The 21,944-nt window shown below is 49.9% G+C and overlaps 1 protein-coding gene across 1 annotated transcript; it reads left to right on the top strand.

The window, feature by feature from the left end:
- Window positions 1-3,952: 3,952 nt before the first annotated feature.
- On the top strand, window positions 3,953-20,480 carry PGPEP1 (pyroglutamyl-peptidase I). Its single transcript, XM_080989263.1, has 5 exons — window positions 3,953-4,077; window positions 9,782-9,834; window positions 14,515-14,631; window positions 15,764-15,996; window positions 17,350-20,480. The coding sequence occupies exons 1-5, from the start codon at window positions 4,044-4,046 to the stop codon at window positions 17,540-17,542; spliced, it is 630 nt and encodes a 209-aa protein (XP_080845389.1). The 5' UTR covers window positions 3,953-4,043; the 3' UTR covers window positions 17,543-20,480.
- The last annotated feature ends 1,464 nt before the right edge of the window (window positions 20,481-21,944 follow it).

Below are 21,944 nucleotides of genomic sequence, written 5' to 3'. Positions count from 1 at the left end.
AAGCCGAGGGTGGGGCAAGGCAGGGGGAAGGAGGCCTTGCCTGATGGAGTCTCACAAATCACAATACTGTATTGAATGTATCTCCCCCTCCTGTTTCAGTAGCAAACAGTGGCTGGCAGGGATGACCTTGGCTTGAATTCAAGGAAGCCAGCGCTCAGAACAGACGGAGCGATATCCATCGGCCTTGAGAAGCAAGCAGGCGAGGGAGAGAGGAAAGGACAAGGCTGACTCATGCTGTAAACAAAAAAAAATGCCCTTTTCCCTTATGGGGTATCCAAGAGCCCATATAGAGTCCTTACATAGGTTCCCTATTGGTAGGAGAGAATAACAGAGGCCAAGCAGAGAATATTGAGAAGCAAAGCAGCTAGTAAGCTTGATCTTTATTGATCTGTTGCAACAGGGTGCTCCCCCCACCCGCAGGAGAGAGGAGGAACCCCGAAAAATGGCGAAAAATGACTTTTGAAATTGCCACCCTGTAGATCAAGACCACCCCCAGAAACATCATACCTACATCACAGAAAAGGCGGTCTTAAAACAGAAATTTGAATGTTGTTTTTCTCCTGTCGTTGTTTATCTGGAAGGTTACTTGATTGGATTGCCTGGGTAGCCTGGTCAGTCTTTTGTAATGATAAATACTTAGTTCCCGGCCAGGTCACAGGCTCACACCCTATTCATATCTTAAATGTATCCTTAAGACAGGATTTGTGAGGAAAGAGACAATGGGGAGGTTTCCCACTTTGACCTTGCAGAGAAAACATTTGCTCAGTTTAGAAATCAAAATGGTTCCAGGTTGGTCTTCCTGTGCTGATCTATGTACGTCCTTGGTTGGCACTCTTATGAACATTACCATATATCTAAGACCATAAAATTCCTATCACACTCACGCCGATTTAATGGCACCCAGAAAAGAACCCCACCTTTGCCGTGGGGCCTGGCACCTGCTGCCTGTCCTCTGCCAAACTGACTCCGCTGCCCTTTCGACTTAAGCGGCTCAGATAGTGGGCAAAGGTCTGCTGCCCTTGTGGTTGAATTATAATATTGACTGGATGAGAACTCTGGCAGCTCCCCTCAGCGGAAGGATGGAAATAATTCTGGATTGGCGTTCTTGTATACTGGCAGAGGTACCAGCCATAGCTGTCAAGCGTCCCTTATTTGGCGGGGCAGTCCCTTATTCCAGGGCCATGTCCCACTGCTGTCCCTTATTGATGATGTCCCTTAAATAAGCTACTGAAGGTAATGGGGCCCTTTCTGTATCCAGCTGTCCTTTGTCAACAACAAATTGTTGCTGTTTTTTTCTGCTGAATATATGCTATATGGTAATTTATGGACCTAATTGGTATCTCAAGCCATTTGCACGCAACAAAATATGTATTTTATAAAAGTAATTGTTGATCCCTTATTTTGGCTGCTGATCCCTAATTTTTGAGGCTGCTGGTCCCTTATTTTCAAATCTGTAAGTTGACAGCGATGGACGCAAGGGAGAGGGAGACAGGAAAAGGGAAGAGTGACACACAAACGCACACGCCCTCAGACGTAAATAGTGATGGGTTCTGGGTAGGGAAAGGGCTGTAAGGGAGGATAGAGGTAGGAAAAGGGTAGAGGGGTCTCAGAGGTAGGAAAGGGGTAGAGCTCTGTGGCCCCTCTGCCCCTTTTCTACTTCTGAGGCCCCTCTACCCTTTTCATAGTTCTGTGGCCCCTCTACCCCTTTCCTGCCTCTGAGGCCCCTCTACCCTTTTCATAGTTCTGTGGCCCCTCTACCCCTTTCCTGCCTCTGTGGCCCCTCTACCCTTTTCTACATCTGAGACGCCTCTACACTTTTCATAGCTCTGTGGCCCCCTACCCCTGAGGCCCCTCTACCCTTTTCATAGCTCTGTGGCCCCTCTACCCCTGAGGCCCCTCTACCCTTTTCATAGCTATGTGGCCCCTCTACCCTTTTCTACCTCTGTGGCCCCTCTACACTTTTCAAACCTCTGTGGCCTATCTGCCCCTTTTCTACCTCTGAGGCCCCTCTACCCTTTTCATAGTTCTGTGGCCCCTCTACCCCTTTCCTGCCTCTGTGGCCCCTCTACCCTTTTCTACATCTGAGACGCCTCTACACTTTTCATAGCTCTGTGGCCCCCTACCCCTGAGGCCCCTCTACCCTTTTCATAGCTCTGTGGCCCCTCTACCCCTGAGGCCCCTCTACCCTTTTCATAGCTATGTGGCCCCTCTACCCTTTTCTACCTCTGTGGCCCCTCTACACTTTTCAAACCTCTGTGGCCTATCTGCCCCTTTTCTACCTCTGAGGCCCCTCTACCCTTTTCATAGTTCTGTGGCCCCTCTACCCCTTTCCTGCCTCTGTGGCCCCTCTACCCTTTTCTACATCTGAGACGCCTCTACACTTTTCATAGCTCTGTGGCCCCCTACCCCTGAGGCCCCTCTACCCTTTTCATAGCTCTGTGGCCCCTCTACCCCTGAGGCCCCTCTACCCTTTTCATAGCTATGTGGCCCCTCTACCCTTTTCTACCTCTGTGGCCCCTCTACACTTTTCAAACCTCTGTGGCCTATCTGCCCCTTTTCTACCTCTGAGGCCCCTCTACACTTTTCATAGTTCTGTGGCCCCTCTACCCCTTTCCTGCCTCTGTGGCCCCTCTACCCCTTTTCTACCTCTGAGACGCCTCTACCATTTTCATAGCTCTAATGGGTAGAGGGGCCACAGAGCTACGAAAAGGCCCCGCCCACCGCACGTGACGCCCCGGCCCCGCCCGCCCGGAGCCCCAAGGAGGGTGCGGCGAGAGGGAAGCCTAGAGCGGCACCCGAGCGCCCCTCTCTATGGTCTCCTCTCCAGCCTCCTCTTTCTGGCTTCACCATAGAGAGGGAAGGGCAAGAGCGGCTCCCAGCAATTCCCAAACATCTTTCCTTTTTAAATTGATGACTTATTGTAATTATCTTTTCATAGCTCTGTGACCCCTCTACCCCCATTCTTCCTCTAAGACCCCTCTTCCCTTTTCATAGCTCTATGGCCCCTCTACCCCCATTCTTCCTCTAAGACCCCTCTACCCTTTTCCTAGCTCTGTGGCCCCTCTACCCCGTTCCTATCTCTGAGACCCTTCTACCCTTTTCATAGCTCTATGGTCCCTCTGCCCCCAGTCTTCCTCTAAGACCCCTCTAACCTTTTCATAGCTCTGTGGCCCCTCCACCCCTATTTTTCCTCTAAGACCCCTCTACACTTTTCATAGCTCTAATGGGTAGAGGGGCCACAGAGCTAGGAAAAGGGTAGAGGGGTCTCAGAGGTAGGAACGGGGTAGAGAGGCCATAGAGCTATGAAAAGGGTAGAGGGGTCTCAGAGGTAGGAACAGGGTAGAACGGCCATAGAGCTATGAAAAGGGTAGAGGGGTCTTAGAGGAAGACTGGGGGCAGAGGGGCCACAGAGCTAGGAAAAGGGTAGAGGGGTCTCAGAGGTAGGAACGGGGTAGAGAGGCCACAGAGCTATGAAAAGGGTAGAAGGGTCTCAGAGATAGGAACGGGGTAGAGGGGCCATAGAGCTATGAAAAGGGTAGAGGGGTCTCAGAGGTAGGAACGGGGTAGAGAGGCCACAGAGCTATGAAAAGGGTAGAAGGGTCTCAGAGATAGGAACGGGGTAGAGGGGCCACAGAGCTAGGAAAAGGGTAGAGGGGTCTTAGAGGAAGAATGGGGGTAGAGGGGCCACAGAGCTATGAAAAGGGTAGAGGGGCCACAGAGCTAGGAAAAGATAATTACAATAAGTCATCAATTTAAAAAGGAAAGATGTTTGGGAATTGCTGGGAGCCGCTCTTGCCCTTCCCTCTCTATGGTGAAGCCGGAAAGAGGAAGCTGGAGAGGAGACCATAGAGAGGGGCTCTCGGGTGCCGCTCTAGGCGTCCCTCTCGCCGCGCCCTCCCTCCTTGGGGCTCCGGGCGGGCGGGCGGGGGCGGTCACGTGCGGTGGGCGGGGCCTGGCCCGGAGGGGCGGGGCGCGGCTGGCTGGCTGGCTGCTCAGTCGCCTCAAGTTGGCCGGGCAGGAGGGAGGCCGGCGGGGCAGGAGCCATGGAGAAGCCGCGGCGGCTCGTGGTGGTGACGGGTAAGGGCGGCGGGCGGCGGCGGCGGCGGCCTCGAGCCAGAGGAGGGGGCCGGGTTCGGTGTTTTATTGGGGGGGGGACAGAATTCCGGGGGGGGGAAGCATTTAAGGGCCGAACTTTGTCCCCCCTCGAAATGCGCCCCCACCTCCCGCGCCCCCCGCCTCTGGTTCCCCCCGCCTTTGGTTCCCCCTCCCTCCCCCTTCCCAATAAACGAAAGTTCGAACTTGTCACTAACTTGCAATTTGTTTCTGTTTCTCTTCCTCCCCTCCACTTTTTCTTTAAAAAAAAATCCACTCTTGCCTCGTTTAATTAATGCTCAATAATTGGCCCCTCCCTCTTTAGATCCTGCCTCTCTTTTTCCTGGTTTTTTTTTTAAACTTAGCTCTTCTCAAAATTCTAAATAAATAAATAAATGGTGTGATTTCCCGTTATGTGATTGAAGAAGCAACAGTTTAATTAATGCTAATTAATTGGCCCCTCCCTCTCTCGAGCCTTCCTCTCTTTCCTGTTGTTTTTTTTAACTTCACTCTTCTCAAAATTAATAATAAATAAATGCTGTGATTTCCCGTTATGTGACTGCAGAAGCAACAGTCAGCCCCACCCAACAGAGCCCTCTAGGATTAAACTCTTCCTTTTTTCCATCCCCCTTTCTTTCTGCTGCTTCTCCAGCCCTTTTAACTCCCCTCCCCTGAATCATCTCCCTGAAATAATCTCTCTTTCCCTCTTACTCATTTTCTTTTGACCCTTCCCCTGAATGCCTTCTCTCCTTCCAGCCTTTCCAAAGCTCCTCCTCCTTAACCCCCCCAATAACTATATTTATCATCGCCTCATTTGAATTGTTACCTACTGAAATTTTAAACGAGATCTTATGGGAAAGTGGCGTTAAGGGTGGTTTGGGGGGGCAGGAGAAGAAGGTTCCTAGTTGTGCTTTTGTGAAAGTAATCCCTGGGTAATTTAGGGCGATTGTGAGAGAATTATGTTGTACGTGTGGTTGAGCAAAGCTCTTTTCGTTGTGTGTTATTGGGGGATGGTGTCCTCTTGGCTAACATTAATAAATTATTATTTTTATTAAAAATAAAGGCGCAGTGTTAGTGACACCATTTTAAGGTGGCATATAAACAGTCAGGTTTTTTTGTTTGTGTGTTGGAAGAAAATCAGATTCCCGTTGTCATGCTCTGTGTTTCAAGGCTGGCTTAACTTGCCCTGGGAAAGTCCCGTGGAAATTGGCTCAAGGTCTGTTGTTGTGTCTCTTGTCTGAGATGGGGGGGGGGGGGAAGGCTGGCTGCTTCACCAACTCCCCCTCTCTCCGCTTTCTGGGGGACGCCTCCTTTTTCCCTGCAGAAAGTCTGGCTGCAGCTGGAGACCTTGGAATCAAATGCAAACTCCGACAAGTGGTTGGATGCACAGCCTCCTCTTAATTTCCCAGATTCCCCCCCCCCCCGCCAAAAAAAAAAAGCTCTGAAATCACGCCTAGGGGAAGACGGGGGGGGGGGGGAGCCAGTGGAGTTGACTTGCAAGAAAGGAGTCAAAAAATGTTGCTCCTGGGAGTTTTCCTGCAGTGGGTTATTCGAAACAGCAGAGTTGTGTCTGAGAGGGAGGAGGGGCCGGAGAAAGCTGGGGGGGAATGAGGCACAAAAGGGGGTGGGATCTGGGGGGTGTGAGCAGAGAGATGGGAGCAGCCTCTGGACTGGGGGATGGGGCTCAGAGGAGTGACGCGCTTCTTCCCACCTGCGCTTCCTTGTCATGGGAGTCAGAGCAGCACCCTCTGGACCAGCTGGGGTGGCCTGAATTCGAACCCGAGACGGACCCACTTGGATCCTGGCAGCGAAAGAGGTGCTGGTCTTTGGAGCCCCGTTGCTGAGATCTCCAGCCGAGCATGTGAAGCTGTTCTTGCACACCTGTGGAGCACGACTGCCTTGCAGACATGTTGAAAGTAAAATTGGATTTATTTTTTATTTTTTTGCAGAGACGACCTTCCTTTTCTTGCCGCAAGAGGAGAGCACTGAGTGCCACAGGCGTCATGTCCACAAGTGCGCTCTCTCTCTCTCTCTCTCTCTCTCTCTGTGTCAAGATAATCTGGCATTTGGGAGCAGCTGGCTTCCCGCTAATTAGCCAAGGAGGCCTCTGGTGAGCCCAAGCACCCAGAAGGACTCTGAAACACTCTATTGAATTCTTATCTGATGGCAGGCCTCTCTCCTTGGTTGTGGAAGGAAGAATGGAACACAAAGGGAGCCCTCTGTCTGGGGGGGGGGGGGAGGGTGGCTGTCTTCCCTGCACACACACACACACACACACACACACACACTCTGCAGCTATGTAGCAGGCTGGCACCTGTAGGATTACCAGGCTGAAATTGTGCTCCCGGAGTTTTGGCTGTTATTATTTACAGACTTCCTTATTTTTTTTAATGAAAAAGGGAGAGGAAAGGTTGACGATGCTTTTCTTGGAGCAAATAGATCCGGTTTTTAGGTTCCCTGTTCGTCTGTAGGATGACCTTTGGGTGACCGGACTTGGAAAGCTTGGTTAAAGTTGGCTGTCTTTCTCCCTTGTTCTGGGTCAAAAATGGCGGGCAGGCAGATTAGAGCCATGGAACTTCCTGCAGGTCCCTTTTTATGAGCCTGAAGCTGCGTAGGAACTGCCAATATGAATTGCCTTCCTTGTGTCTGAAGTTTCTGAAGAAGCGTGCATGCACACGAAAGCTTATACGCAGAACTAACTTAGTTGGTCTCTAAGGTGCTACTGGACAATTTTTAAAACTTTATTTCGACTGCATCAGACCAACACAGCTACCTACCTGAATCTAAGTTTTTTTATTTCTTTGGGAGATCTCACTCCAGGAAACTGACACTCACCTTCATAGCTAGCATCCCTTTGTCCTAAGGGCGCCCAGACCCCAATTTAATGCTTTCTGTAAATGGGTACACTGGTCTCCCCTAAACTCAATATCTTTGCGGGGGGATTGGTAAATTCTGGCACTTATGGACACCCACAAAGGAGGCTTGCATGTCAACAGAAGCTTGCTGCCCTATCTGTGTGGTCTTACCAGCCTTTCAAACGGCAGCTCGCCTATGGTGAGTAGAAACAGGCCTCCAGACGACCAGGTACCAATACTTTGTGCTTGTAATAAAAAATTATTATGTCAGCAAGCTCCTCCAGTACGGTAAGGAAAAATCTGACCTCACAGGCCCTGGGCAACTTAACCATTAGCTGGGGTGCAGAATCCAAGACGTTCTCATTCAGTAATTACAATTATGGGTTGCTAGTTAACTAAAGTTACTCATTACTGAGCCAAAGGAGCATTCTTTGCGTCTTGGGCCAATTCTTACGTAACTCAGCTTTGTCATAGGAAATGTTTACTAAGTAAAAAATCTGGTTGGGAGGAAAGAGCGTTGGACTTCAGACCCATTGACTTGAGTTCAGATTCCATCGGGGGGGTAAGAAGTTCGCTGAGAAAGCCAGTCTCTGCCTGCCTGTCCTACCTTACAGGGTTCTTGCGAAGGCAGAGTGCAGGCGTGTCTTTGCATCCTTGTGCATGAACTTGACTGGCAAGAGGTACAATCAAGCCTGGGCTGGCAGAGCTTGACCACAGCAGTTGCTGACTTGATCCAGAATCTGCAGTTAGTGCAGAATGTTGCAGCATAGGAGCTGACAGGCCCCTGTCTGCAGAAACACCTCTGCATGGGTGTTAATTTTAACACTGCATATAAAAGCCTATAGCTGCTTAGGACCAGCTTGTTGCCTTGATCTCTTTGATCTGCTGAGTTGGCAAAGACTTGCTTTTGCAATTCATCATCATCATCACTTTTAATTTGTATGCCGTCTTTCTATCTTGCAATACTCAAGATGGTTTACAAGCTGAAGAAACAAAGAATGTACACGGGGGGGGGGGTGTCAGCAAACTTTTTCAGCAGGGGGCCAGTCCACTGTCCCTCAAACCTTGTGGGGGGCCGGACTACATTTTTGGGGGGGGGGGGAATGAACAAATTCCTATGCTCCACAAATAACCCAGAGATGCATTTTAAATAAAAGGACACATTCTACTCATGTAAAAACACGCTGATTCCCGGACCTTCCGCAGGCCAGATTGAGAAGGCGATTGGGCCAGATCCGGCCCCCGGGCCTTAGTTTGCCTACCGATGCCTTATAACAATCTAATGCAATACAAAAAAGTGAGAATAAAACATAACTTTAAAATAAGCAACCTACATCAAGAAAGTAACACAGCAATCATTGGAATAGTACAGAATCATAATATCAGCATATAAAAAGTAAACATAAATTCACTCTTAACAATTACCATAAACAATTTCTAAACTACAATCAATAAAACAATGGCAAGCCACGGTGCATAAAATAATACAATTTTGAGAAGCAGAGACTGGAGGGTGGGGCAAGGTAGGTGGAAGAAGGCCTTGCCTGATGAAGTCTCTCCCCTCTTGTCAAAGCGATAAACAACTACCTGACATTCAGAAGACATCTTAAGGCAGCCCTGTTCAGGGAAGTTTTTAACGTGTGATATTTTAGTGTATTTTTGGTTTCTATGGAAGCCGCCCAGAGTGGCTGGAGAGACCCAGCCAGATGGGCGGGGTATAAATAATATAATTATTATTATATTATTGTAAGAAGTGAATCCTTTGGCCTGGTGGGACCCACACTTTGACTCAGAGAACCACAGAGTTGAGCTGGAAAGGGACCCTGAGGACCATCTACTCCACCCTCTGCAATGCAGGAACATGCAGCTGTCCCTTACGGGGACCAAACCTGCAACCTGGACGTCATCAGCACCACGCTGTCAGCAGCTGATCAGAACTCCCTGCTTAGAACAGTTTTTGGTTTAGCAAAGACACTCCAGAGCGTGTAGAAGTTGAATTTTCTCTCTCTTTCAGGACAAAGGTGCTTCTGCTGGTACAAATATCAGTGTTTGTGTCCCCATCACTTGCATGAGAGAGGGGGGAATTGAAATCTCTCTGAATCAGTTTTGAGGGAGTATTTTTGTTTTGTTTTGGGGGGACCTGGGGAGGTGGCAGGAAATGTCTTCCCAAATAGGGGCGGAAATTGGTGTGTCCCAGGAGACTCTCAAGGTCAACAGTATCAAAAACAATCCGGTGGATCTTACTTCAGAGTAGACCTGCATAGGATGGAGAATTTTAGCGTGGTTTAGTGGTTAGGGTGTCACACTAGGACGCAGGAGACCAGGGTTCAAATACCCCCATCACTGGGTCCCCTTGGACCAGTCACTGTCTTTTCTCTCAGCCTAGTCCTCCCTCCAAGGACTGTTGTGAGAATAAAATGGGGAGAACTCTGCTCACCGCCTTGAACTCCTTGGAGTATGAAGTTATGGGTGAGAGATGGGGAGGGGCAGCGCATGGTTGGGGGAGACAATCTGTGGCTCTGCCCATGTTGCTGGACTCTAAATCCCAGCAGCCATCACGGCTTGGCGGTGGGAGCTGGAGTCGTCAAAGATTTGGCGCCCCCAGATCCAGGCTGCCAGCCATGCTGGGATGTAGCCAGTGTGGTCTTGGACCTGGGAGAGCCCCGAGTTCAAATCCCCACGCAGCTGTGAGGTGGCCAGGTAGTCGGCCAAGCCTCCCTGGCAGGGGAGGATGGCAATGGGACAGGATGGGGGGAGGGGGAGTCAGCCTTGCTTGGGGACCCGCCAGCGAGCCCAGAGCCACGTCGGTGAAACCTCTGCTTGTGTCGTTCCAGGGTTTGGCCCGTTCGGGGAGCATTCGGTCAATGCCAGCTGGATCGCGGTTCAGGTAAATGGCGCGAGTTCTCAAGTTCTTTGTCCCATAGAAAGTAATGCAAAATGGATTAATCCGTTCCAGACTTTTATAAACAACCCCTAAAACACGAATTTAACGTGAATTTTACTATCCAACGAGACCATTGATCCATAAAATGAAAGTAACAAACAATGTACTGCAGTCACACGATCAGTCCACCAGTACCTGAACTGGGTTCCGCACAGTCGCAAAAACAAAAACACAAAATAAATAGCAAAAACAGACAGACTTCAGTGTAACACTCAAAACGGAAGTGCGGCACTCAAATTGGAAGCGTAACACTCAAAACGAAGCACGTTTGGCGTCTGCACTGAGTCCGACCCCTGGGCCACGTAGCAACTGAGATTCTAAGTGAGGCAAATTGCGCCTGAACGCCTGGCTCCGAATTTAAGGCACAGCCGATCTGCTGAATGAGAAGTTGGTGCCCCCCCCCACTCCATCCTGGTTGCGGGGTCCCCTCCCCTTCTAAGTCAGGAGCTCTGGGAATATTCCTTTTTCCAAATGCTTTCAAATTAAACTCTGAGCCCGTAATCAATTGCAGCCGACTAATGGACAGCCAGCCAGATGTCTGGGCCATGACTGAGTTCGCATCTCTCCCCCCTCTCCTATTCCGCCCCCTCCCCGCCTTCAAAACCAGCTTCTTGTATTTGGCAAGGCCCTGGGCTGCAGGTGAGACGGATCCTGGCTCCCGGCCTCTGGTGCAGAATGCCTGGGAAAAGGTGTTTTGACACCTGAACTTTGCCTCCAGCAATAAGGGGTGGGTGGCGCACTTGCCCAACCAAGAAGAGAACAAATGGTGTTGGGGGGGGGGCGTTGTTCTTAATCAAGCCGTTGCCATACTGGACATGCGTCCTAGAATTATTCTTTAATGGAATACATCTTGACTTTAGTTTAGAAACAAAGTATTGGAGAGGGCCATCTAGTTAAAGCCCCCCCCCCCCAGCCTTGCAGGAATCCACCTTTTGCCCAGTGTGGGGCTCGAACCCATGGCCCCCAGATTAAGAGCCGCGTGCTCTTCCCCAGCTGAGTTGCACCAGCCGGCAGTTCCACAGAAGGGACCAAGGCCTGCCTTCTTAAGGTGATTCAGGCCCTCTGCCTGGTTCCCTGTTCTTGCAGCGAAGGAACCACCAGAAGGCCCTTGGGAGAGGGACCCCGGTGTCCGGGTTGGAGACGCTCCTTCAGGTCTACTGGGCCAGCTAAAAAGGCGTATTGGCATTTGAGAGCGTGAGCTTGCAAAAGTGGCTCCGTTGAACCCCAGGAAATGGTCTCCAGTGGGAGTGAGTTCCACAGTTCAACTGTGCACAAAGGAGGACTTTCTTTTCTCTGCTCAGCGCCGTGACTTCTGGTGTTAGCTGAGGTGTTAGCCCATGTTCCCCCGTAGTCTGCTTTTTAAAATACAGAGCTCAATTTTATCAGCCTAGTTTCTTTGCACTTGGGGAAACTCAGACAAGTTTTATATTTCTGTAGCGGACACCAATCCTAATGTAGCCAAGTTCCTTGCTGTGTCCTTCAAAACGAGGACATGTTTGTTAAAAGGAAAGATAAGGAGTCTGTATTTTGAAACTCCTTTTTTATTGTGGATTTGGTTACATGCTTGTGTTAAAAGTCACCGTCTGTGTGCATGCAAAGAGCGAGCCTGTCCCCTCTGCTGTGGTAGCCTTAATAACTCCATAGTATATCTGAAGTCTGTATCGGAGAGAAATTTGGTTCAGCTCCTATTTAAAGGCGCCCCTTCCTCATTCCTGCTCCCCAGGTGAACTCGGATGCAGCCATCCTTCGAAAGTTTGCAACACAGTTCTTCCCCCCTGTGTTAAGGGGAAGGAAAAAGTTGCATGCTTTGGTATCATTTACCGTGAAACGTGTGTTTGGGAGACAAGAGCGTTCAAAAATGAGCAACATTAGGGAAAATTGATTTGGGAAAAGGGTGCAGACAAACATGTTACTGTACTTTTCCGTATAAGACTAGGTTTTTTTTACTCTAAAATAATTTTAAAAAACGGGTCGTCTTATACATGGGGGGCCATCTTCCCCCATTTTCATAAATTTGAGTCCCCAAAAATATATACACGGAAAAACATGGTAATTTGGAGGAATCGGCAGTAAAATGTTGATGAATTTTTGGAAGGGCTGTTCGCGGTTAATTTTTAAGCCTGGGAAAATGAGAAACAGAAATGGAACGCCCCCCTCAATCCCTAAATGTTTATGGCCCCTTCACGGAGAAAAATCCCTGGCTGGTTTCATCTTGAGTCTCCAGCACCATCTCAGCCGAAAGTTTTCCCCTGCGCTGGCTGTTCTTTTGCCTCTTCCCCCGTCCCAGCCTGGAGGGGCCCCTGCAAAAAAAGAGGCAGCCCACCCCAGCAGGCTTTTGAACACGTGCAAAGTGGACCTTTGTGTCTGTCTCAGACAGGACTTCATGGAGCTGACTGGACACAAAGACCTGTGTCTGAGTTTCTGAGTTCCAGACGGTGTGATCTGCATTTTAATAGACACAAAAATCAATTAAACAATCTTTGTAAATCCTCCCCCGGCTTTCGGGGGGGGGGGAGCACACTAAGCAGGTTCCTGCTTTAATAAGACTTGGGCGTCCTGCATCCAAAAGCTTTTGAAGGAAAAGAGAACGGAGGGGTGGGGGGAGAAAGACCCCCCCTCCAATTCCTTTTCTCCTGTTTAAGGGATTTATTTTTTGTCTTCCCCTCCAGGGTTGAATGTGTGTCTGTCACCCCCCCCAACCCAGCCTAGAACTGTCCCAACTCGAAAGTGCTCAATGGATCTTGGGGAGATCCACAAGCCCCCCCCCCCCGCCTTGACAGTATTATGATTATTTTATATAATATTTCTATTGCATTTCCATTTTTTAATATTAAAACACCCTACTTTTTGCTCATATGAGCTTATCGACTTCCCGCCTCCTGGCTTTCAAAACTCATCTTTATATCATAGCAATTGCACACCCTCTGTTTTCCATTTTTTCCATTTCTGCTGCTCTCAATTTTAAATAAGTGTAAAAAGGCATCAATCTTGAACATTGCAAGACTTCTTACAACCCTGCCAGCGCCAACGGGATTATTAGAACGCGTCCAGAGCCTGCTTGCTCCTCCAGGCTCTTTTATCCCATTGAAGGTGGATTTTTGCATCTTTGCAGAGTGAAGGCGCACAGCTTGCTGTCTGCAAAATTCCCAAAGGCTTTCACTTTCCCCAAGCTGAATCTGCTCTTTTTTGCAGGGACACGCTTTTTGGCAAGCGGGCTGTTTCTTTTATTTAAAAAGTTGGCCTGTGGTCCAGCAGGTTGCCGGGGGCCCAGGTGTGTCCTGCGGACTGTGAAGTTGTTGGGGGGCTCCTGCTCCCCCCATTTTCCAAATCCCTCCGAGGAGGGAGGTCAGAGCAGCAAGTCTCCCCATCCCTCCTAGACAATCACTGTCAGGACGTCTAGACAGACCAGATAAGGATATTAGATTCGCACAAAGCGGCCCATTGTGGAGAGGTCAGGGAATCGGTCACACACGTGGTTTCCCCCTTTCTGCATTTGTCAGGTACGCCCAAGGCAGCGGGGAAGAATGTTTGGTGGCGGGGAATGTGGTCTCTTTCTCTCTCCCCCCTTTTAATAATCCACGCGTGGTTCAAAAAAAATAAAATACAAATACGAAATAAAATACAAGTGTTGTTTTTGCAGGGGGGGAAACAGGAACCCAAACCCAATATATATTTCAGCAAGGAGTTAGTAAAGTACACAGGAGAGGAAGCCAAGTGTTCAAACCTGAGAGAGAGAGAGAGAGAGAGAGAGAGAGAGAGAGAGAAAGGGGGAAAGGGGGTTGTGGGTTCTTGCTTGAACTCTAAGCACCCCAGATGGGCTGGTGTTTAAAAAGGAGACCCCCCCCCACAAAGATCCAACTTAATTTCACGAAATTCATATCCCGCTTGTAAAAGACACACCAAAGCGGTTTATGAAAATGCTGAAACGATATAATTATCCCTTAGTAAAGCTTTCCCAAAAAGTTAACGGAGGCTAGGAACAGATCAAACGTCCCACCAGCTTTCTGAGCATCTGGGAAGACTTGTCTAAACAGAAATCTGTTCCGTAATCCTGTCCTCACTGTGGCTGACCAGAATCCCCAAGGGGAAGTTTGCAAGCAGGGTTTTGCAGAAGAGGACGTCCCTCTCCCGTGGCTTGCAGCACCTGGGATTCAGCAACCTTGCTGCCTCCATGGGAGCGTCGGGGGCCCCCTCTTCCTCCATGGACTGGGCTGGCCCTCTCTCAGAGCCAAATAGCTTGGCGGCCGTCCTGCCTCCTGCAGCAGGGAGTTCCATAGTTTATCTCTGCTGCGCAAATAAGTCCTTTGTCTTTCGTTGTTGTTGTTTAGTCCTTTAGTCATGTCCGACTTGCCTGCCCTGAATTTTCTGGTGTTCGGCTTCAAGTCCCAGCCTCCAAATGTGTTTGGGAGAGGACTGTGTTGACCTTCAGGCAGGGGAGGGCATTCTTGAGGTGGCCCCCTCCCCAATTCATCTCCCTACTTGGCACTTGGCACCCTCCTTAAGCCGTGCCCCTTCTTCCGATAGTGAGTCCTCGGCAAACAAGCCCTGCTGTCCCTCGTTTGAGTTTGTTTTTCTCTCTGCTTAAAAATGTCCCCCCCCCCCGCACGTTGTTCTCCTTTCCAGGAGCTGGAGAAGCTGGGCCTCGGAGACGACGTCGACCTCCACGTCTGCGAAATCCCGGTGGAATACCAGGCTGTGGAGCGGCTCATCCCTGCCTTGTGGAAGAAGCACTGCCCGCAAGTGAGTGAGTGAATGGCCGGGGGGGGGGGGGGCGACGACACAGCAGCTGGGTGCCCCCAGGAAGCTGCCTTACATCGAGTCATCATCATCATCATTTATTATTTATACCCCACGTCACTGGGCGGCTTCCAACAAGAGATTAAAAATACATTAAAACATTAAAAACTTCCCTAAACAGGGAATCTGCCTTCAGATGTCTTCTAAATGTCAGGTAGTTGTTTATCTCCCTGACATCTGAAGGGAGGGCGTTCACAGGGTGGGAGCCACTACCGAGAAAGTCCTCTGCCTGTTTCCCTGTAACCTTGCTTCTCGCAGGGAGGGAACCGCCAGAAGGCCCTCAGGAGATGGACCCAGGTGTCCGGGTATACTGGGTATACTGGGCGGAGGCCATTTAGGGCTTTCAAAGTCAGCACCAACACTTTGAATTGTGCCAATGTAGGTCTTTCAGGACCGGTGTTATATGGTCTCCACTCCCAGTCCCCAGTCTGGCTGCCGCATTCTGGATTAGTTGCAGTTTCCGGGTCACCTTCCAAGGCAGCCCCACATAGAGTGCATGGCAGTAGTCCAAGCAGGAGTCAGACTATTGTGCCCACACTGGCTGGCAGCAGTGACTCTCCTGGGGTCCTGACAGGACATCTCTCCAAACCCTTCCGGAAGGTGTTGGAACCATTTCCCGTTTTCATGAAGTGTCCTGGATGCTTTAGCTGAGATTCCAGCATTGCAGGGGGTTGCTGGGCTCTACAATTCCGTAATTCATAACGCAGCACCCATTTAAATAAGAATATAGGACGCTGTCTACTTAAGCAGGGTCATACCTTTGGTCCATCTTGCTCAGACCTGGCAGCCGTTCTCTTTCATAATACAATAAGGTAAAAGAAACTAATCTAAATAAAAACCCAAAGCGAGAGGGGGGGGGGAGGGAGGGAGGGAAAACACCAAAGGGAAGGAAAACCAAAAATAAAGAGAGAAGAAAAATAAAAAGGACACCCAGTTTTGCTCTATGAAAGCCACCCCCTTTTCCTGGCCGCGGTTCTCCAGGGGTTTCCAGATGTGGCAGGGGAGGGAGGGATAGTCCACGCCCGACCTGGAGAGGCGGACGGTTGGCACACTGCAGCTCTTGTTCCCCTTGCAGCTGGTGGTGCACGTGGGCCTGTCGGGCATGGCCACCACGGTGACGCTGGAAAAGTGTGGCCACAACATCGGCTACCGCGGCCTGGACAACTGCCGCTTCTGCCCGGGCTCCCAGTGTTGCATCGAGGGGGGGCCCGAGTGCATCGACTCCGTCATCGACATGGACGCCGTCTGCAAGAGGGTCTCCACCCTGGGGCTGGACGTCGCCGTGACAATATCGAAGGATGCCGGCAGGTAGGCGGGGCAGAATCCCCGGCTGGCGACAGAAGGAAGCCCCCCTGGCTCAGTGGTAAGGCTGAGCCCCACACCCTGGAGAGCCTCTGCCCCTCAGTGCAGGCAGTACAGAACTAGGCGGAGGGAAGGGCCTGGTCCTCTCTGTTGTGGCAGGGAGTTCCGTAGTTGAACAGGACAATTAAAATCAGTTAAGCAAAGGCCAAAGCAGCTCAGGGCCTCAATGTCTTACGGAGCGCCTCTTCCCCATGCGAATGGATGCTGACCCTGCGTTTGTCATCTAGGGACGCAGGTGGCAATGGGGTCTCAACCACTGAGCCTCTTGGGCTTGCTGATTGGAAGGTCGGCAGTTCAAATCCCTGCAATGGGGTGAGCTCCCATTGCTCGGTCCCTGCTCCTGCCAGCCTAGCAGTTCAAAAGCATGCCAGTGCAAGTAAATAAATAGGTACCGCTCCAGCGGGAAGGTAAATGGCGTTTCCGTGCACTCTGGTTTCCGTCACAGTTTCTCATTGCGCCAGAAGCGGTTTAGTCCTGCTGGCCACATGACCTGGAAAGCCGTCTGTGGACAAAGGCCGGCTCCCTCGGCCTGAAAGAGAGACGAGTGCGGCAACCCCATAGCTGCCTTGGACTGGACTTAACCGCCCAGGGGTCCTTTACCTTACCCATGCCCCCCACTCCCTGAGAGGTCCAGAGGGCGGCAACACGAGAACAGGGCCTTTTCTGCGGTGGCTCCCCGTCTGTGGGATGCTCTCCCCAGAGAGGCTCACCTGGTGCCATCATTGCATGTCCTTAGGCAAAACCAGTCCTCTTTACCCATGAAATAATCTATTGCCTATTAAAGCTGGGGGGGGGGGGAAACGGGACTATTATGATTATTTTATTATGCTTTTTGTTGTGTTTTTACTACTATGAGTTCTTCATGTTGGCTCTCTGAATAGAGGGCAGTACACAGCAAACCTGGACAACTGTGTTTGTGAACTTTTTTTGGAAGCCGAATGTGCTCCGCTTTGAGTGCCACACGTCCGTTTTGAGACTGCAGTACATTGTTCATTGCTTTCATTTTATGGATCGATGGTCTCGCTAGATAGTAAAATTCATGTTAAATGGCTATTTTAGGCGTTGTTTTTAAAAGTCTGGAATGGATTAATCCGTTTTGCATGTCTTCCTATGGGAAAGCGCGCCTTGGTTTTGGAACGCTGTAGTTTTGGAACGGACTTCTGGGACGGATTAAGTTTGAGAACCAAGGGACCACTGTAAATCAAATTAATGCTAGCGAAGCGAGAAAGCCGTCCCTGCAGAGAGCCAAGTTCTGCTGTTTAGCTCCGAGTTCTAACCCCCGGCTTCTCCTCCTTGCAGGTACCTCTGCGACTTCACCTACTACACCTCGCTGTACCACAGCCACGGCCGCTCGGCCTTCGTCCACGTTCCCCCGCTGGGGAGGCCCTACAGCGCTGAGCAGCTGGGGAGAGCACTGCAGGCCATCATCGCGGCGATGCTCAGCGACTTGAAACACTCAGACAGCAACATCAATTGCCACAACGAGCACTGAGGCACGAGCCCCGCGTCCCGCCTGCTCCCTCGCTGTTGCACTTCCTGAAAAGAAACTTCTCACAGTACCTTGGGGGCGGTGGGGGGCGGGTTTTCCTTCCGGATTTTGAGCCGCAGGGCCCTCTCTGTGTCCGGTAATCAACGATAACTCCCCAAGAAACAATTTTGCACCCTCTTTCAATTCTCCAGGTCCCCCCTTTCCAGACACAACTGGAGCAGTTTTTATTTTTGGATCGCCGCGGAGGAGTAGAGGCGTTTTTTTTTTAATTGTGTGTCTAGGATTTCGGAAGGGAGAAGGGGGGGTGGCTTATGCCTCCTGTAATATCCAAGAATCCAAGCCTCAATTTGTATGAAAATTTTTGCCTCCTGTCTCGACTTGGGTTTTTCAAAAAGGGTGCATACAAAAACGTTGTAGCTTAAAGCAGAGTATTCCTGCCCGGGGAAATTTTCTAACCCCTCGTCAAGGGGGTCAGAGCTTTCCACTCTGCCAGCCCCCCAAACGCCTCTGATGCCCTCTTGGCGAATGCTTTGGGGCAGGAAGGGGGGTGGGGTGGAGAGAGGCCTCCTTTGCTCTGACCTAGTTTTTTTGGGGGGGGGGGTTGTTGGAGCAGATGACTCTTGGGGTCCCCTCCCATTATTATTATTTTAAAGAAAAAACGGACCTCTTTGCATTACTGCCTTTTTCAAACCTGGCAACTACATACCTCTGCATCCGAAGCGCACACCTTCTCTTCGGCTGGGTCTTGCTCCAGGAACTGGGAGCTGCCTTCTCCCCCCCCCAAAACACCCCTGAGCCCTCTTTTCCAGTGCCTCAAAAGCTAGATGCTGCTCAGACCCCACCCCAAGCACCACTTTGTACCTTAGAATCTCAGCGTGGTACTAGATCCTTTTTCTGAACTTTTGTTGCTGTGTCGGGGGGGGTTAGGGAGTAAAACTGGAATGGTGCCGCCTCCTTGATGACACTTCCTAAGAAGATTTTTTTTGGGGGGGGGGGAACGACAATGAAGATGGGGGGGAGAGACACCTGAGACTCGCCCAGACTCCTGGCAGAGCCGTTTCTCTGTGGTTGGGGCAGAAGATCCAACAGCCCATCTGAAAAACATTCTGGATTCTGGCAAAGAAGGGCTGCCCTTACAAGTATTGCAGGGAAAAAATTGCATATTTCCTCGTTTGAACATGGCAGGATGAGGGCGCCACGCTCAGCAGAGAGCTCAAAGAGTCTCGTTTTCCAAACCAGCGCACCAACTTCGCTCTAAAAAAGTCACGGGGCGTCGCAGACTTAAAAGGAGACGAACCTGAGTGTTTAAAAATCCCAAATGGCGTTGGGTGTCACAGACTCTCCCGTCAAAATAGAGCTACATGACTAATGTCTTGGCTTAGAAGGAGGAGGAGGAATCTGTTCAAGTGGAAATATGTGGATCCTTCTCTTCCCCCCTCCCCTTTCTCTCTTTTTGTAAAAGAAAAGTTGATTGCTATTTGAATCTCTTAAAATCTTTAATTGGTTCTGCTTTCTCTAGTAACTCTCAGTGAGAGTTCCCCAAGGGCCCGCCTGCTTAGCCCAGTGGAATTGTTTGCGAGCGAGAGCCACGGGGTTCGGATGCCGGAGCGGAGGTGCTTTCTGGACTGTGAAAATCCTTGTATATCTGAAGTGTCTTGACTGAGCCCGTAGAGTCTACAATGGCTCCTGTTTTTGTTTAGTCCAGGGATTTGGGTGGGGGGTGCGATCTGTGGCCGGCCAAATGTCGTTGGAGTCCATCTCCCCTCGTCACTATTGCCCCTGACAGCTGCCTGTCCAACTCTCCAGTCCTACATGGTGTGACCAGAAAGTTCGGTGAATGGTCACTGAAATCGGACAGTGAGAAATATTTGAACATACATGCCTTACAGGCCTTCAAAGGAGCCCCCTCATGGTCCAAATTGTAGCTCAGTGAGAGAAGACAGGTCCAATTTCAAGCCCTGGCTTCTCCAGGCAGAGCTGGGAATTCCCACCTTCCTGAAATCCTGCCAGTCAGTGTAGAACTGAGCTCGATGGACCCAGGGATCCTCCATGGAGCTTCTTCCTGGCTTCCCCCGAGCCACAAATTTGGGAGCGTGCTGTTGCCACTTGGGTCCTCCTTTTGGGCTCTCCTGGAGAGAGGAGGTTGGGCTGGGTGGGCCTGATCCAGCATGCTCTTCTTAGTTTCCTTGTGGAACCTCCATAGACAGAGCCAGCTTAGCCTTAGGACAGTGGAGAACAAGAGCAGAAGGCGGCGGCTGCACTCTCATCGTGAGGACAGGGTGCTGGGCCTAATCCAGCAGTTCATGGCTGTCCTCCTACAAACATTGCAGTCCTCATTCTCTCTGGCCTGCGCAGTGTGCTTTTTCTGCCCGTGTCTGCCCATTTTAGTCCTGTGGGCTCTGGGTTTCCCGGAGAATTTCCAATCCGCCATCTCTCTCCCTTTTTCAGTGCCCTAAATCGCCCCCTTCAACCTTGAGAGTGCCAGATATTCAGGAATCCCACCTCCCATCATCGCCAGTCAATCGATCAACCCGTCTCCTTTAGTGGAATATGCCTACGATTGTTCAGTAGAAAGAAACCCTGGAGAAGTCGGTGTCATTTAATCTTGCTTTCAAGCATGAGGTTTAACTATTTCTTGTGGACCTTTGCAGTAAAACGAGATGTGCAATGGGTTTTGATCTGTTTCATAGCATATTCCAGCTGGCAATTTCGCAGAGGGCATTTCTTGTAAGGGAAAAAGCTCTCGCTCCTGAAAGTCCCACCATTTCATTCTGTTCCTTCCATTTCTGGGCCGCTTTTCACTCGCGCAAGTCACAAAGTGACTTGCGAACAAGAATAGAACATCACGACGACAGCGTAAATCACATAGAATAATTACCAATCGTCAGTAAAACAACTATTTTCTGTAAAGCACTATTAACAAAACAACAATAAAAATTAAGCCGAACAGCAGCTACACCCTTCCTGTTCTGGCTGAGAGCTGAGGATCCAAAATGCAGTGCTGGGAATGTCTCCCTTTTGCAAACCCTGGAGAACAGCTGCCCATCAGTCAGAAGCGCTGAGCCTGACTTCTACAGACGCCTTCCTCTGTTTTTATGAAGTTGCTTCTGTTTTTCCATCTCAGGAATCCCACAAAAGCTCCACACTGCCCCCGCCTCACTTTTACATTGCTAGCTAGAATATGTAATTTATTTTATAATCTTACCGTTTTCACAAATAATTGATTTGGGGTGGAGGGGGGAGGGAGAGGGAGGGGCCCACGGTTTCTCCGAAGAACCTTCACTTGGGTGCTGATTTGTTTTTAAAGTTGCATTAAAAGTCATTTTTATTTAAGCCGTTACAGAATTAAATGCGTGTCTTTGTGTTATTATTTCCCCTTTTTCACCTTCTCTCTCCTGTCCTGTTCAGTTCGCAGACTCCTAAAGTCTCCCTGTTTGAATGGAAATAAAAAAGCTTCTGATAATTCTTCAGTTCTCTAACCTGGAAAATGTGTCTACTGCTGGAAAAGCATGTGTGAAAACGAATATATTGGTGAAAAGAACATACTAATGATAATAATACAGTGGAACCTTGGTTCCTGAACTTAATACGTTCCGGGAGTCTGTTTGACTCCTAAAACGGTTCGAGAACCAAGGCACGGCTTCTGACTGGCTGCAGGAAGCCGCACTGGGTGTTCGGCTTCCAAAAAACGTTTGAAAACCGGAACAATAACTTCCGATTTGTTTGGCTCCCGAGACATTCAGGAACCAAAATTATTGGGGAAACACAGCCAGGTGGGCAGGGTACAAATATATTATTATTATAAAGCCCATTCAGAAAATTTGCCAGCCTTTCAGAGTGGATTTATCCTAAATCTCCATACAAAAGCATGTATATTTAGGAGAAATCTGTGGTGAAGCACTGTTGCATTTTGTGTGTTTGTGTGGACACTTAAAATAATAATAAAACAATAGCAAAAGTGATGCTGGGATGTGGGAGCAGAGCTGAAGAGTGGAGAAACGAGAAGTTGAGAGGGACGGATACCTGATTCAGACATGTTTGCCCGGTGCTACGTAATATATGTCTGGGAGCAGCCCTGGGAAGCTGGCAACACCATTCGTGGGGTGCAAGCGGACCAGAATCCCGGGTGACGGAGGAAGGAGACCTTCCCCTTTGTCTCTTTCTCATCACCCCCCTCAGCCTCCCCCCAAAATATTGATGGTGCAATGTGACCTTTTGGGGTGGAAAGGCCCACCTGCGCTTCTGCAAACAGGGCCAGCAGGTGCATCCCTCGAGAACGAGGCCAACCATTTCTGCGCATTCTTGCAGGACTTGTTCCCCACGCTCCGGGGCAAAAGAGATTTTCTTTTTTCCCTTTAAAATTGAGGCTGGAGTGCTTGATCCCTGACGGAGGGTGCGCTACATT

Source organism: Podarcis pityusensis (assembly GCF_964106645.2).
Source record: "Podarcis pityusensis genome assembly, chromosome: 18".
NCBI lineage: Eukaryota > Metazoa > Chordata > Lepidosauria > Squamata > Lacertidae > Podarcis > Podarcis pityusensis.
Note: the sequence above shows the minus strand (reverse complement) of the source record. Positions and strands in the feature narration are given on the sequence as shown.